The sequence below is a fragment of the Trichogramma pretiosum genome, unplaced genomic scaffold (assembly GCF_000599845.2).
Source record: "Trichogramma pretiosum strain Unisexual culture from Peru unplaced genomic scaffold, Tpre_2.0 scaffold2, whole genome shotgun sequence".
NCBI classification, from domain to species: domain Eukaryota; kingdom Metazoa; phylum Arthropoda; class Insecta; order Hymenoptera; family Trichogrammatidae; genus Trichogramma; species Trichogramma pretiosum.
This window is the reverse complement of record NW_019641687.1, coordinates 2,675,756-2,692,544: the sequence shown is the minus strand read 5'-3', so window position 1 is coordinate 2,692,544 and position 16,789 is coordinate 2,675,756. Positions and strand designations below refer to the sequence as shown.

The window sequence follows — 16,789 nt, the reverse complement described above, 5'->3', positions numbered from 1 at the left end:
ACCAGAGCTATCATTTTGACTTAAGCAAACATTTTGGAAAATATTTATTGAAATTTTTAAGGAAAATTTGAATCACCTATGAAACATTTAAAAACATAATAATGTTCACCATGAAAAACTAAATTTTTTTCGATCAAATATCAGTAAATATTTATAAAAATATCGCTTTTACTCGAAGCTTTGGTATTCATCTTAAAAACAAATAACAATTACACAATCAAATATTTTATACTAAACTAATCAAATAGCACGCGTGAAAATTATGAAATAATAAAAGTAAATATACACGTTAAATTTCTAAGATATTATGTGGGGCATTCACTGGTAATAATAATAAAAAATTAAAAATCTTTGATACGTTCCATTTTAATACCAAACATCTATGTGCACATATTTAAAAAGTAGCTTGCATTCATACTATTTTTGCAAACAAATGATATAAAACCAAGTACTCTGTTCTAAAAAATACAGCAAGCAAAAATTGAATTACACTTACCCGTTGAGTCGAAATCACCATCCAGTGCTCGTGCTGGCTTCGAAATGCTTTTCCTCTTCGACGGGGAATGTTTAAGAGCTGTAACATATAAGGTTCACTCTGTTGTAATGCTCTTAACGACACCTTAATCTTTCTCTAGTCACGAGGATTACTTCGCGCGACTAACACTATCGATCGCGCCCCGTAAAACTCAAAGTGCAAACAACGTTAGCTAAGCCTTCATATTTGATGATGCACGTATTTTTTTTTAAACTAAAGTATTTGATCAAAATAAATTTTTAAATAAAATGTCTAAACTATTCAGACTCTAACATGTATCTAATAATACATTTTTGAATATTTTCATGCTGTATTTATTATATCTTATGGTATATATTTATTTTGTAATAAAAATAATATCAAAGCTAATATATACGAATGTAAATTTTTCCCAAATATCTATCAAATATTTTTGTAGGAAGCTTCGTTGATGCTTCGAAACATTTAATACAATATGTTATCTAAAAATTATGCTATAAAATTTATAATATTTTTGAAAATACGTGAATTACGATGTTTTTTCTAAATAAAGCAAAAATTACTAATACGATGAGAAGTATAAAATCTTAATAACAATTCATATCGCCGTTTTCTAAGTCCACTAAGTTCACTTTTACGAAAAACTTAAAAACATATTTGAGAATACGAAATAGTAAATGTGCAGAATTAATCAAATAAGTTTGAAATAAATGAATATTTATGGCATACTTTTTGGAGATATCAAAATTTGTAAAATTTTATTTGTCAACATTTTATTGAAGACAGAAAAAATACGGTTGTCTCAAATGTCCTGATTTTGGTCGCGTATCTCGACATAGAAACAACCCCGCTACTCTGAATTTAGATCAGTTATCAGTTGCAGTACCCAAGTAAAATGAGAGTACATTTTCCGCATACATTGCTTTGATTTCTAGCGCCAGTTTAAAGAGATACAGTATAAACTGAAATACTCGCGACAAATTTTTTATTTAATAAATCGCTGCTGTTTGAAGAAAAATTTTCGTTTTCAAAATTGATACTTCCTTTTGTATAGCTTGAAAAATTCTTAATTATACAGAAAAAAACCTCGTAAAGATTAACATTTCCTCGTTTTGATTTTAAAATTGAATAATTCTATTACCTCCAGTTTTGGTTTGTATTTCAAAAACTTAAAGTACAAATAATTTGTTAATTTCAAATTATGTCGATTCGATTTGATTGTTAAACGGCATAATTTTCACTATTTTGAATAAAATTGTTATAATGTTGTAGAGAAGCAGTATCATTAGGTTGTTTTAGGTGAGCATTTTGTATTTCGGATTTGAGAAATACTTTTTACAAGACTTAAATATCGATACCAGAATAAATGAGCTGTGGTAGAAATAAAATGAGTTTGAAAATTTGATCTTAATTTAAAGAAGATTAATAAAACATAAATAAAAACAACAATTTTACACGCATGCGGTGTATGAAGCGTGGTGAGCATTCTTATACCTAATAATAACCATATTACTCATCTAAAGCGTATGTTTATTCCGATATTATCTTGTACAACATTCTTTCTGAAATCTGTTGCCAATGGAATTTTAAACCTCCAGATGGTACTTGAATGCATGCATACTTGAAATACTCACCATTAAATTTTTTAGCTATTTCAATAGAAGAAAAATGTTCAAGAATAAGTAGAAAAGAATCTAAAAATCCTAGTTATCTGGAGGTTTTTAAATGATAATAGATCGTCAAAAAGAAAATGATTTAAGAAAGAATGATCTTTGTAAAATATACATTATAAATAATAATAAATTTAAGCTAAAAAGTTTAGAACTAGCCAATTAATGCATCCATGAGAATCAATTTCGCCATTTTTCAAAATTGTAAGAAAGTATGTGAAATAAAAATGATGGATACATTCGGTTAGTCGAAGTAAGTATCAAAATTAAGTTGGTAAGAAATTTCGGTGCCGAAAAATATATTTGAGTAATGCTTAACTTATTCGGTTTGCCACTGAACAGGTCAAATCGAATGTATTGGTTGCAAAAGCACTGATATTAACTTTGCATTAATGTCAAAAGTCTTATATTTTCTTCGGCAGTGAACTATAACAAAGTTCATACAATCATAAAAACTTCTCAATTTAATGAGAAAAAACAAGTGTTTAAAGAAAATAAAAGTGGACGAAAACACATATTAAGGCAGCTAGATAAGAGTTTACCTATGTAGCTGGAGACGAGGTTACGGAACTTTCGATGGTTTCCTTTTATCTCGGGCAGGTCCACTGTATTTAAAATACCATGGTAATAGTGGTTTTATCATAAAAAATTGATTCGTTTGGAAGGTAAGATTCAAAGGGTCAACTTCGAAAGAGGAATATACACAGATGTGAAACATCTCACAATTTTTTAACTTTACAGTTATAATTAATATATTATTGGTTTGAAAATCATATATTATGGTTGTCGAACCAGAGAAATTTAAAACATAACTAAATCAGGTGAATCAGTTCCCGAAATAGTATAATTTCAATTAGAGATCTGATTTTAGTTCAAATTAATCGTTGAATTTTCAATTTTTATTATTTCGTGTATATGTAAAGTGTGGATAATCAAAATGGAATGATTTATCAAATAGTGTATTTATTAAAGTCATTGGAAGGAAGATTATGAAATGAACTGAAAGTTTATTAACAGAGCAATGTTTATTGAAAAAATATGAGTATGTACATTGCTGTCCACATAAAATGTATAGTTGAATATTTTGTTAAAAATAAAAAAATATTCTATTCTACTTTATAATGCACTAATGATTATTCAACTATTAGATCTATTTATTAATACAATTACGAATGGAAGTCATTTTTAGTAGCACCTTCTTAATAGCATTTTTCAAGACCTGTAATTTCTTGTTTGATATATACAAATCATTAAAAATAATTCGACAAAATGAGACTTCAATTGGCTTTGTTAGTATCAGGTTTTGTATTCAGTAAACAACGAAAAATCGTTAAATTATTCAATTTGAAAATTTATACAAAAATTAAGAGATTTGAAAAAAATATTTTCATCAAATATCATAAAAACTATTGAGCAATATTCGTTTTTATACATCTAAGGAACATGAGCTATAGGTGGCTGGGCATTAATAGATTTTAAAATAATCAATATACATAATTATTTAAATTTTACATTGTTTCTATTATTATCACAACGTATTTTTTATTTTAAATAGTTCGTAAAAATTTTCTATCTAAAACGAAGGTGTTACCAATACTGTTTTTTTCAAAATTTTGAGTTATTTTCAAAATTTTCGTTTTTACTACACTTTCGTTAGTTTGAAGCGCGTTTTTAATTCTTATACAACTTTAATTATAACAATCTTCATAGAAGATGTTCGTATTTAAAATTAATAATACTTTTACAAAATTATAACGATTTATTTTGAAAAATGGCACGCGAAGAATATTAATATAATTTCGTAAGCAAAATACCTATAGCAGCATTGTGAAACAAGGACTGTTTAAGTGATACTACTAGGATGGATATAAAAAAAACTCGTAAAGACGATCAGAGTCTTTTTACAAATCAGTCTGCAACATTATTGTGCTGAATACCCATGTAAATATAAGTTAATTCTTTTCATTTCTAAAAATTTCTATTTGACAAGTGCATATTAAAAAAATTGTAAAATTTTACAATTGTCAGATATTTGTAAAATGTTTTAAAACAAAAATAAAATACTTCCAAAATAAATAATTTAAGTATAGATTGATTTTTTCCGATAAAACTCAAAATTCCAATAATATTCGAAATTTAAATAACCCATGCAATCTTATCTATCTTAAGATAATATATATTTAAAATCTCAAAAAGCTCGAATCAAAAATCATATTATATGAACTTAATTGTACTTGACGTTACTCGTGAAATGTACATAATCGATCATAACATTATTACAATAATATTATTTTTTTGTTGCTACAATGCTAATTTTTTTCTAGTATAAAATTTCAAAATATTCAACTATTTTTGTGGACACCAGACTTTGTACAGTAATATTTAATAATTAAAAATGATGTAAAATATTAATCTCACGCGGAAGGGCACATTGCTAAATTTGTATAAAAGTTTCAAGTAATGTGCATAGTATTGTTATCAGTATTGGAAATTAATGATAAATTGAGTGAATGAATTCTTATACTAAAACAGGTAGATGATCATGTTCAGCGGATATTATTTTACAATAATTAAGCTATTTATCAAGAAATACTAATTTAGCTCATAGAGTATATTATAAACGCGTAGAAAAATGGATCAAACTTGATGTAGAAATGTAAAGAATATTTTTACATTACACTATAATATTAAAAGTTTTTGTCAATTTCGATAAATTCCCGTAGAATTGTTTAACTACGTGTGATTTCGCTAAGAATTGTAGATGTAATTTAAAAATTACTGAAAAAAATGCAATAACATTAATTTTCTATCATTCAATCAGTCAATTTTTTAGAAAATTTTTACAATATTCATACATCACAGATCATGTTAGTGGCGCATCAAATAGCATGTAAATAATTTTACAAAAAATATATATATTTATATCTCTAGCTTATAGCATACTTTACCAGTTATTTGAATGAACAGTGTACAATTTTTAAAATACATTAGTCATTTTCGAATCTATAGTACAACAATAAATTTGTATACCTGCAGACGAATAGTTGGGTTTTGAATCTTAATTTTCTAGCGAAAAAATAACTTGAGATGTACCGTAATTTAATGCAGAGATACAATCACCATTAAATCGAACACTTATACCGCGATTTTTTCTTAAGAATGAGCTTTGTTGAGTAATAGCATCGAAGTCAAGTGTGCTACTAATGGCTGATTCGGATGGTACTTACGTGAGGGAATCTTCTTGAAGACTGTTTTTGCCATGAAGCTTTGGAAGCGCTCAGCATAAAATCCAGGTCGGTGTACAGATACTGTGTCCTGCAGCCAAATAATTTAAAATCAATAAAACAAGTAATAAAATTATCATTTGTGAGTACCAAGTTTTAATACTTACACCATCATGAATCATAGACTTTAGAGTGTGTTCAAGTTTCTTCTTCAATCTGTAACTTTGAAGAATATCAATAATACCTATGAAGAGAAGTAATCGTTCTCCTCGAGCGTTTCTTGCTGGAATACCTCCCGGCCTAAAAATAGTAATTGAACTAATGTTAGTAATTAAACTAAACTAAATTTTAAACTATAGTTCTATGATATATTCAACAAATCGAAGGTGACTTACGGTACGTCATCTTCTTCGTCTATCGGTTCACTTTCTGCCTGAATACTTTCCATTGCTGTACTGTGTGCAACGAGCCTTTGTCGATTTATACTACGAGATCTGTTTAGAGCGACGGCTCCTAGTCTGTCTTCTTTTTCTTTTTCTTTATCTGCCTGAGATAAAGGAGGACCGTCGGTACCGGATTCTCCAGTTTCTTCATCCGCACTCGTAGATAATCTTTGCTCCTGTAAAAAGTATCACGTGATTTTCTCTCATAAGTAAATGTGTGTAATTTTGAACTTACATTTTTTTCTCTTGCAGCCTGATCAAGATTATGAATGCCAAGTAGTAAAGAGTAGTCCATAATTTTAAAACTTTCTAGGACCCTGCAGTCCCGCTGAATAGTTTTGATAAGCGCATTATATGTATCAGATTCGAGAAATATACCTTCTTGATGATGTTCCATAAAATCTAAATCTTTGTAAGTTGGTGATTTTTTTGACCTTTCAGATTTTGATGCCTACAAATTTATTTATGCATTGAAATGTTGTGTTATTCACTAGTTAAAGAATCATATGAGACTCACTTTTCTCTTGTATGTGGAGCCTTTTAAATCGTATTTCTGATGCAGTTTGACTGCTGATGGCAGAAGATTATTCATGGCAACAAGTCGAACATTTTTACTATTACAACGATAACAATATAACCCAAAAAATTTTGGCAGTAAAGTTCTTGGATTTTGATTTAAATTCTAAAATATGGATTAATTCATTAAAAAATTAAGTTTGCTTGTATAAAAATTTAAAATAAAACTCAATAATACTCACCATGTAGTAACCTGGTAAGAGAGTTTGCAAAAACTCACCCTCTTTATGTTGCACTGTCTTAATAATAAATTCATCATCATCTGTTAGATAAAAAATACTTCCACTCGCACCAGGATTTGATAATTCTCGTAGAGAAGCACTACACATTGACATCTGTGAAAAAGACAATTTAATTCAATAAATAAATCATACATCAAGAGGGAAAGATAGATAAAAACTTAATAAAATAAATTACAAACCAGAAAATCATCCGGTTGAATACCAAACAAATCTCTAAAATAACGAAATGCAATAGGAGCATAATTTTTGAACTTAAATTCTAAATAATGATGAGCTGGAGTGTGATTTGATCCTTCAGAAGGAAAATTTGTGGTCTCAACAGTCATAAAATCTTGCATAAGAAGATCTCTTTCAGGTTTGCTCGCCAAACCACCAATGGCATGTTGAATACCCAATTGTATTGACCCCATGATTTGTGTCGTTTGGATCTAAAAATCACATACATTATGTCATATATAGTCATTTCAAGTATTCAAATTTCCAAAGTAAATCAAGAATTTATAAATTTTACTTGCTTTATTAGAAAAAATGTAAAAATTACCTTCTTATATGTAATTTCACCGCCAACTCCAACTCTCCGGTGACCAAGTTTCTTTTCTTTTTCAGATTTGTTTCTAGCCATACCGGCAACTTTGTTATCAACATTACCATGTTGAGCTGCAGAAATCTGAAAATAAAAAATTGATTTGAAAAGGGATATTTTTTGTAATTGAAACACTTTTTTAACATGATACATGAAAATGAATGATACACAATTATTTATTCAATTATTTTTTTAAATTTGATGAATCTTCCATTATTTAAAATTTTTGTAAAATTTCTTATAAAATCCAACTTGGGTAACTTTTACTTTGAAAAATTTTAATTGCACAAAGACTAAGAAATAAATTTTAAAAAATAAGGTTAGAATTATTTTTTTTTGTACAAAACAAGTAATATAGAATTTGTATACTTCGATCATTTGTTTCATTTCTGAAAAATTTGAAAAATTAAACAAAATTTTATAACTCAATAAATATTAAGTTTCCTAAGAAAATAAATGAGTATTCCTTTTTCTCAGTGAGAATTTTCATTCAAATGTTTTTAAAAGTTGATTGTTATTATTTATGTTAAAACAATCGTCAGTGATATTATTAACAGACAATATCTTTTGCTTTTATAAGATTCTCAAATCACATTTATGTAATGAGTTAAGTGTAGTGATCTTTAAAATTTTTTATCTCTGTTTATAGCCAATGTTATGCAGCTTGTTTGATATCATATAGAACAGTACTTAAAAATATTTTGCATGTCAGCAAGAGTATGTACCTATGTATGGCATTAATCATTAAAATTCTTAGAATGCTTGAAGTAATCATGGAATTAAAAAATTATGTAGAATCATGAGACTACTCAATAGAAGCACAATAAATACTGTTTTCAATGACTTTTGATAAAATTCTTTTAAGGAAAATAGATAATAGATAAAATATGATATTTGATGAATTTAGAAACTGGTGAACTTGAAAACTCACATCATTAGCATTAAGTTTGTCCTCAGTCGCAGATTTGTCTGTAACAAAAAATACATGCGCGTTTATTATCATCATTAAAAACAGCGAGCAGAGACCAAATTGGAAAATTTTTTTAAAATTCGAGGGTCGATGTAATCAGATATAAATGCTGCCCCGATAAGTTTATTCAAAAAGTATAAGAAAAACATACATGAACGATCGTTTCGAAATTTCAAGTTCAAACGAGCACGATCTGTCGATCCTAATACAGCCAACGTTAATCTAGTTGAATTAATACATTTTGAAAGTAGTCACCCTCCATCGATACTAACGATAATCGCGATAATAAGCGCGCGGCATATTAGTATATTAAATTAGAGTGCAGCTCGGTGTCGCGTTCTGTCTCTCTCTCTCTCTCTGTTGCGATGCGTTCTCATTTCTCTCGGCATCGAGGGGCCAAGGCGTGTATATGCAGAGCGAAACCATTGGAAAAGTGATCGATAACTTTAAGTATAATACACACACCGATGATGAATGACAAAAGGAGTGCGAGAGAGTGCAGTTGTGCACGTGGTGTGCTGTATTATCATCATTGCGGAATATATATATGCATGCATATACACGCGCACGCACGCAGATAGCAGGGAGTAGGTGTGCAACGTATTCAGTCATCTACAATTTCTACAATAGCCGATAGTGGAAATGTGTGCTACAACACGTATAAAATGTACAAGTATACATGTATAGGTAGGTAGACTCGAGAGCTCCGCGTTGACGTATGTATATTCGAGCGAATATGTATGTGTGTACATGCGCTCTTACATATACACGTGTAGGCTCTTAAAACATGATCGATTCGGCTTATTGACGTCCTTGCGGGTGGCGCGCGCTTATACTTATATTACATGCAGATTTTTGACTGGAAAAAAAAGTGAGATCGGGCACGCATAAAATGTGACATTTCTCTCGACTCGCTGCCTCGATATATATATATACGTACTATGCGAACGAGTGTGCCACTGACGAATGCGTGCGCGTAGCGATTATCGATCGTAAATATGTTTATAAATGGGCGCCTTGTCATCATCGGTAATCAGTATGTATACAACGAAAAAAAACAGCAAGTAGCTGACTGACGTCAAATAGAAAGCAAAAAGCAGCAACATTGAGCAGCCGCAGAGCAGCAGCAGCAGCAGCAGAAGGAAATGGTACCATCGCTGCCCGATGATGATTATATAGTAATAATATATATAGGCGTGCGCGATGAGAGCGTAAGCACTGGCCACATGTACGGCGCATGGCTCGCTCGCGCTGACTTTATGTATAGCTATATATATGCATGCACATCAGAGGGGCAGCTGACATCACTGCTGGGAAGCGTCAAGAGCGCGAGGCGCGCGGAGCCCCTAATACATAGCAGAATATATCGGCGCTCCGAAATTCCAGAACTGCCGAAATGTCACGGCGAAAAAGCCAACCACTCGTAAATAGACGAGAGGCTGCCGAGACTTATATGCGATTGTGTATTGTACACGGGCTGCGTATCTTGTATCGCGCGATATCGCATACCCGATACGTGTGTATCAACGGGAGAACTCCAGTGATTCGGCCAGCAGACGCATTAATATCGGCGTACATGTGTATACTCTGTGTACACGGAGTACAGTACATACGATTCGCGTCGTTGTACATCGGCGTATCCAAAAATAGCCGTACATGTCGATACGCGCGCAATCTATTTGAATTGTGAAATCGAAAATAGTGGCGCGCGTTAAAGCATACAAATGCCTGCCTATACAGTCAACTTATTTTGGAGTCTATAGGCACACGCGCAGCACGCACGTCGCTGCGTCCGTTTAAATGGGCTGCGTATAACTGTTTGGGCACATCTGTCAGTAGGTCCGCGTGACGCGTGCACACGCACCCGCCAGCCTATATATACATATCCTTGCGCAGGTACTACGAAATCGAGGACGAATATAGCCGTACGCAGACATGCAGCTGCATATAGCACGCCGAGACAACGATTCAAGCTGCATCTCTCGCAAGGACCTATCGGACAAGACACCGAGGTTATGTGCGAAGCGGCCCTTGTATATCGAGGAAACCTCACAAGTACGACCTGCCGCAGTCAGTTAACGGGCTTTTGCGGCTATTCGCGATGTATATACGCAGAAAAAGAGAGACAAGAGGAGGAGATGAGGCATTGTAAGAGGCCCGACGAGGACAGAACGTTTAGGGGCAATAAACGATTACTCGAACCGCGAACGATTCCATAGTCTGTCTGATGTACTTACGGTCTTCCTCGCCGGAGTCGTCCCCGGCGGCATCGGACATTTGGTCGAGCTCGGCGGCGGCCCTCGAGGAATTGGCCGGGCCAGGGGCCGCGAGGCTCGTCTCCACGACCTCGATGACGTCTACGTTGTCGCCCGAAGCCATCCTCCTGATTTTGTTTACGCTGGAGCGACTGGACTCGGCGCTGGCTCTTGTCGCCTCTTGCGGGACGCTGGCACACGAGCGTTGTACGGCCGACGCGCTTGTTTATAGCTCTCTGGGCTATCGTTCGGGCCTTGGGCACATTCTTGACGAGAGAATCGGCTGCTATAATACGGAGCAAAGAGCAAAGCTTGCCTGTGTTAATTTGTCCGACCAACGTCTCGGGACTCTCTGCCTGGCCACTGCGTTCCGTGCGTTTCGGCACTGCCAACTGTTGAGTGCAAAATTAGCGCCTCGTTCAACTTTATTACGTGAATAATTAAAATAAAACGCCTCGTCTCTCGTGAAATTTAATTCGAGTTGCTTTTATGTACGAAATAAAAAAAACCTAAGCGATTTGATCATGAAAATCCAGTTTCGCGAGCTGCCTCGAATGCACCATCGAGCTTCTCTCGTGAGCTACGTCTACGCGGAGTTTTGGGAATTTCAATCGATTACTCGGTGAAAATGATAATATTTAAGCAATCCTTATTTACACATCGTTAAGGTTAAATGCTTGCACAATGGAACGCGAGGAATTTCGTTCGAAAGAAAAATTGCATCCCGATTGAAATCAAGCAAATGTACACGACCGCGAAAAAATTTATTGAGACCTTCGGAATATTCAAAACAGGTAATTTGAATAGAAATAAAGCTTTTTCCTAAGAGTTGGAACAAAAAGTTAACTTCTCGATTGGATTGTTAAATGAAAGAAACGCGATGAAACAACTAAAAACTTAGCGAAATGTTACTAATCGTCAAAGCTCACAGCAGATGACAGAGGTAGAAAAACAAGTTTGCAAAACTGAAATTACAAGTGCGACGATAGGCATCGGTAAAGTTTCAACTTTATTTATAGATAATCATTTACCGCAGTAATTAAGCAAATATAGTACCGGTCAGTCGCACGAAGCGGAATTAATCGAAAGTGATTGTTGAACAAATATTAGCTCAAGCTCGTAAAGATAAACTTGTTCGTGATTTACACAGAATTTATCGTTTATCATAAATGAAAGTACTGATTCAGAAGTTTGACCCGTTGTTTGAGGATTTTCATACGGTAGCAGCGATGCTAAACGCGAAGGGATTGATGAATCTTTTTCAGATTTCATCGATGCTTATTCCAACGAGCGTTTCATGGGAAAAGAACGAGCAATCGAAAAATAAAACAATCATTGTTAGAAAGAAAATCGTTTAACTGATTTCTTTCTAATTTCGTTTACGTATCTACCAAGACCAAACTTCTCGATGATGCAGGTAATGTACACGTAACGCGAGACTCTGTAATCAGCGATGATCATTCGATTTTGATTCTTCAGCTTGGTAAGATAATGAAAATACATTAAGATTTTCAAATTTTACGATATTTTTCTAACGGATGAATTAAAAATATTTTAAAATTGTTCATTCTGTGCAAAACAGTAACTTGTGATGATAAATGTTTAACCTTCATTATTATATTCTCGTTTTAAATAATAATAATTCAAAAGCTTTCGACTTTGCGCAATAAATTTTGGTCGCGAGGCATGTTTGATGTAAGCGCTAATTTTGCACTAAATAGTTGGTAAAGTTTACACAGAGGCAGACGCGCGCACGGTGAAGCCAGGCAAAGTTTCGGGTGGCCGCTGAGAAATTCACACAAACCTGGGCTGTTCCACGCTGAATTTCGTGCGAGATGATATTGCTCAACGACAGCGCCTAGGGCACGCTCGGTTCTCTTTGGCGCATACCGAAGCGAGGCACGCACTGACAATATATACTCGCTTTATTTTAACGCACGCACACACAACACAACAAAACGTACACTGACACTCGTGTATAAACTTTCACTGCCTCGGGAGCCGACGACGACGACGACGACGACGACGAACTCGTTATCAACTATTAGCTACGCTAACAAAGCCTAATTACAAGCTATCGATTCGCCACGGCGTTTTTTTCTTCTAACACTAGAGACAGGACTGCGAGATCCTGACAGCTTTTGTCGATCATCGGTTGGCTCTCCTCGCGACGCTTTCGAGCAGTTCAAGGCGTTAGCTCTTATGATTCGATGTCTGCTGCTGCTGCCGCTGCTGCATAGCTCGGGAATCGACGGGAGGGGCTGCTCTCTCTCTCGCTCTCGCGGAATGTTAACTCGAAAGCGACGAGTGCTGTACTCTCTTTTTTGCCGTCAGTTGAGGCATCACACGCACATCAATGTGTGCACGATAAGCGAGATATCTCGCGGGCATGTAGAGCACACGGATTCGAGAATTGGCGTTGGTTCGGGCCGCGAGCACACCACTGCCGTCGTCGACTCGTACTAGTCGCGTCGTCTCTCGCACTTGTCACGGAACACACTTTCGCTCGCGCCTCGTACGTTACTACACACTGCTGTGCAGCCAGCCAGGCGTTCATTGAGCCGTGCGAACGTCCTCGTCGTGCTGCTGCAGCGATCCCTGCACCTTGCTGCTGCTGCTGCTGCTGCACATACGTGTACTGTTTAATATGCACCTCTCGGATGTACGCGGATTACGATCGCGCTATAGACACACTCGGGAGGCAGCTGACGACGCCGTCTCGCGAATCGTTTTCTGCCTAAGCTCAAATACTGCTGAGTAAAGCAGTAAAGAAAAAAGCAGCTCGAGAGCTAGCCCCGAGGACGTGAAAATAGTCGCCTATTAATCGAGAGACTGTTGTAATCTATTGACCGCTCGACGCCATGTTTCTCGTCGCGAGCGACTACGCGCGCTACTCCTCGTCGAAAATCACAACTTCGCCGAAGCAAATTATAATAATTATAATAATAATCATTTCTCGAGCTGACTTTGGCGACTCGAGCGCACTCTGCCTTTTTGCAGCGCGACGCGATCCTTCTTTTCGGCGATCGGTAATTGCCGCGCTATAACAAATGCAATTTCGTGGTACGGAACATGGGCGTGACATTTTCCGGCTATGATTTACGGAATAAAATAATATTTACAACTGAACAATGTTTTTATCTTGAAATAACACATTAAATGTACATTGTCCGCTTAAAATTCAAATTAAAAATTACAGCTTAAAATGAAATAATTGTGAAATTTAATAATATTTCGTAATTATTTTATGACAGTGTATTAAAAATAGCTTATTCTTATTGGCTAATCAAGAGGACAATACTATTGTTAAAAATGAATGTGAATTGCATACGGCGTAGTGTTTATTCAATATAGATTCTACCTTATCTAATAGCGGCCGAGGACGCGGTGGCACGTTGCTGAATCGACTGTTGCTCTTGTGGTTTTCACTGGCAGCTGATGGCAAGATCTCGGGTAAGCTAGTCAGATCATTTTTTTTCTAATTTTTGAGTAAGTAATTGCAATTAAGCAACTCAATTCGGAAGATTCGGATGCTCTCGGCGTTTGAAATAACCAAATGTAGTATGCTAGACCCATTTATTTACCGATTGATATCATAAAAGTTGATTGGGTCTGCATGTTATTGCTCTCGTGCAAGAGTTGATGATTCTTCGCGAGGTGGACGTGTTGCTCTCAATCAGGGGCCTTGATCGATGCGATCGGGTGCACCTACATGCAGGAGCCCTAACGCTTTTTCAAACTTTATTGCTAAATTTTTAATATCAATATTCATATTCTGAAAAAATTAAGAAATTCAATTTAAAAATGCAAAAAGAGCTAAAAAAATTTAACTCGAAAGGAAAAAGACCTTGAAGTTTCACTTCTGGTGCTGATAATTGAATTACCAGTGCAACTTCAGGGTCCTTTTCCATTTTTGTTACAATTTTCTGGGGTTTTTTTTCCAGTAAATTTTTTCCATAAAGCTAATATAATGGTGTTTATAATGCATTTTTTATACATTAATGAATTTTTACGAGAAATATCAAATTTATAAAATACATCAGCTAGAATAAAAGAGAATATAAATATTATAATACAGAATTGAACTTTCTTTAGGCGCCTTGGGTACGAGGGAGGACCTGAACCAAAATATTGCTTCAAGAATGATACATACTCAAGCGCATGACAAATTCCAATAGTTTCATTTTAAATAGTAATCTCTTCATTGAAAACATGCTTGGAACACACTGATGAAATTTTTTCAAAATTATTTATCTATGAGTAAATTTTGAAATTGCTCGATCTCGTTAACTGAAAAAAAAAGATTGAAAAAGTTAATTATAGAATCGGAAAAATCATTTTTAGTAATTATTCATTAAGACAGGTAAAATAAATATGAAAATACCTTTGTCATGGACGTCGTGCGTTTGGCTCTGCTCTTTTATAACGATCTCAACTGCCATGCACATCCTCAACAAATCCTCGTTTGACAACTGTTTAATGATTATTTCACAGCAGAGAATTGGTAGCCGGTGTCCCGTTAGCATGAAGAAAAATTTCAGCGCCCAACACTCGAAAAATGTCCTAGACATCATCACAGATTTGTGAGCAGAACATAAATGTGTCCATTGGTTGTCAGACTCACATATCCTGCAGGGTTTCAAGGTGTCAAGATCTTCTAAAAAAAGGTATACTTTGTAGATAGGCTTTCCGATGTGATCGAAGAATTTCATGATCGTTAGCGCGCCCCTTAGACTTAGTTCGTATCCTCTTTTCATTAGGCGTTCAAGAATGACCAGCACGTCAGAAACTAGTTTCGGTTCTCGGTCGATCAATAGAGGATGATGGCATTGAAATCTCGAGACAAAGTAAGTCTCGGTTGGGAAAACGAAGCTAGATAAATCGGCACCACGATTCAACAAAATCTCGACCAAACCCGGGCAAAGTTGTGCCACTGCACATTGCAGCGGTGTTCGGCCCAAATTGTCCACGGCGTTGAGCTGTATCGCCTGTCGTTTATCATCGTTTATCTTGAAGAATAACTCCGCCAAGTCACAGTTATCGTTATCATCTTTGCAAATAATATGCAGCGGAGTCCATCCGTTCGCGTTGGCTAAATTTGCATTGGCGCCACTTCTTAACAGCAATTCGATCACTTCTTTTCTGCCATGGGTCAGAGCCAAGTGCAGCGGCGGATCGGCCACACTCACGTCCGTTTCTTGTGCGAGGCCATCCGGGTTCTGCCCGAGCTCGAGGAATTTAGCAACGATGTCTTCACAGCCATACATGCAGGCCGCATGAAAATGAGTGAAACCAAACTCGTCGATGTAGTTGACGTCGAATCTATCGTATATGTTTAATAGGAGGCGAAAGATGCATTCGTAATTCATGGCCGCACGATGCACTGGTGTGGTACGACGCAACAGTGGCTTATTATCCTTATCTTTAATGAGACTGTCTTTGTAGCCGGTCTTGATCACAAAGTGGATAAGTGAAAATCTGCTAATCGTGGGGTCAGGTCTGTCTAGAGTCCACACATCTCTCGTGAGAAGCCAATCAATTTCTTTTGGCTGAAAAATTTCTCCGAGATCTGGAAGTTTGCCTTTCCACCTATTAATCAATAACACAACACGATCGAACAATAGATTTCGTTCTTTCACGATGTCCCAATTGATCTTCTCTCGTTCATTTTTCAATTCACTAAAGTATAAGTCACCGAGAAACACGAAGTCGCTTTCATAATAAATATTATAATTACTAGCACTGGGATTATCATTACTATCGTAAAATGTCATTATTTTGATAAACTATCACACAGAAAAACAGTAAGTCGTTAATAATTCAAAATATTAATATTTGTCGCGAGAATCAATGACTGCAGCGGATGCGATCTTCTTTTGTTATAAGCTGCAGCGTTGTAACGCGTATTGAACTGAATTAATTGACAAGAGACGCAGCACTGCCGACTATGCGTTCAGTGTTGTAATTATACCCGCTTCATTCTCCAATCTCGAGTCGAGTCGTGCGCATAACGAATTGAGGAGCGCGTGTCGCGCTCCACCTGGCAAGTATAACAGGAACTAAGTGACGACACGCCACTACTCATATACAGCCCATACCTTTAATGTAAACATATCGCATGACACAAAGTGAGTAAAAACGTTCCCTAAACGACATTTTACTATATTAGCACACTCGGTGGTTCAGAGCATTAAGTCGAAATATTGACTTACAAGGAGACCACCTGAACTCTGGGTAATGAATTTGAGCAAAAAACTTTTCGGGGTTTTCTGATATCTAATAATGAAGCTGCCTGTGCTTAATTTAATTCCA

General features: G+C 35.3%; 2 protein-coding genes across 10 annotated transcripts in view; both read right to left on the bottom strand.

Moving 5' to 3' along the window:
* Positions 1-13,351, bottom strand: part of LOC106659028 (phosphatidylinositol 4-phosphate 5-kinase type-1 alpha-like) — a 32,833-nt gene extending 19,482 nt beyond the window's left edge. For 8 of the 9 annotated variants that reach the window (XM_023461475.1, XM_023461470.1, XM_014381303.2 and 5 more), the window contains exons 1-13: positions 12,282-13,351; positions 10,460-10,763; positions 8,184-8,221; positions 7,211-7,336; positions 6,849-7,097; positions 6,610-6,762; positions 6,369-6,533; positions 6,087-6,302; positions 5,804-6,027; positions 5,576-5,708; positions 5,412-5,499; positions 2,727-2,789; positions 497-574 (exon numbers count right to left, since the gene is read on the bottom strand). In XM_023461475.1, the coding sequence (XP_023317243.1) occupies positions 497-574; positions 2,727-2,789; positions 5,412-5,499; positions 5,576-5,708; positions 5,804-6,027; positions 6,087-6,302; positions 6,369-6,533; positions 6,610-6,762; positions 6,849-7,097; positions 7,211-7,336; positions 8,184-8,221; positions 10,460-10,601 (1,675 nt within the window). In that variant the 5' untranslated portion in view covers positions 10,602-10,763; positions 12,282-13,351. The remainder of the gene's footprint in view (positions 1-496; positions 575-2,726; positions 2,790-5,411; positions 5,500-5,575; positions 5,709-5,803; positions 6,028-6,086; positions 6,303-6,368; positions 6,534-6,609; positions 6,763-6,848; positions 7,098-7,210; positions 7,337-8,183; positions 8,222-10,459; positions 10,764-12,281) is intronic. The other variant, XM_023461472.1, reaches the window with a different exon arrangement.
* A 1,330-nt stretch (positions 13,352-14,681) lies between these two features.
* LOC106658877 lies at positions 14,682-16,318 on the bottom strand. Its single transcript, XM_014381023.1, has 2 exons — positions 14,862-16,318; positions 14,682-14,767 (listed from the first exon to the last, which is right to left on the bottom strand). The coding sequence occupies exons 1-2, from the start codon at positions 16,249-16,251 to the stop codon at positions 14,724-14,726; spliced, it is 1,434 nt and encodes a 477-aa protein (XP_014236509.1). The 5' UTR covers positions 16,252-16,318; the 3' UTR covers positions 14,682-14,723.
* Positions 16,319-16,789: the final 471 nt, after the last annotated feature.

Bases quoted from the DNA above. Each gene is read 5' to 3' on its own strand.
- LOC106658877 (XM_014381023.1), bottom strand. From the start codon at position 16,251: ATGACATTTTACGATAGTAATGATAATCCCAGTGCTAGTAATTATAAT. The intron at 14,768-14,861 runs GTATTTTCATAT...TTTTTTTTTCAG, and splicing joins GCACGACGTCCATGACAAAG to TTAACGAGATCGAGCAATTT.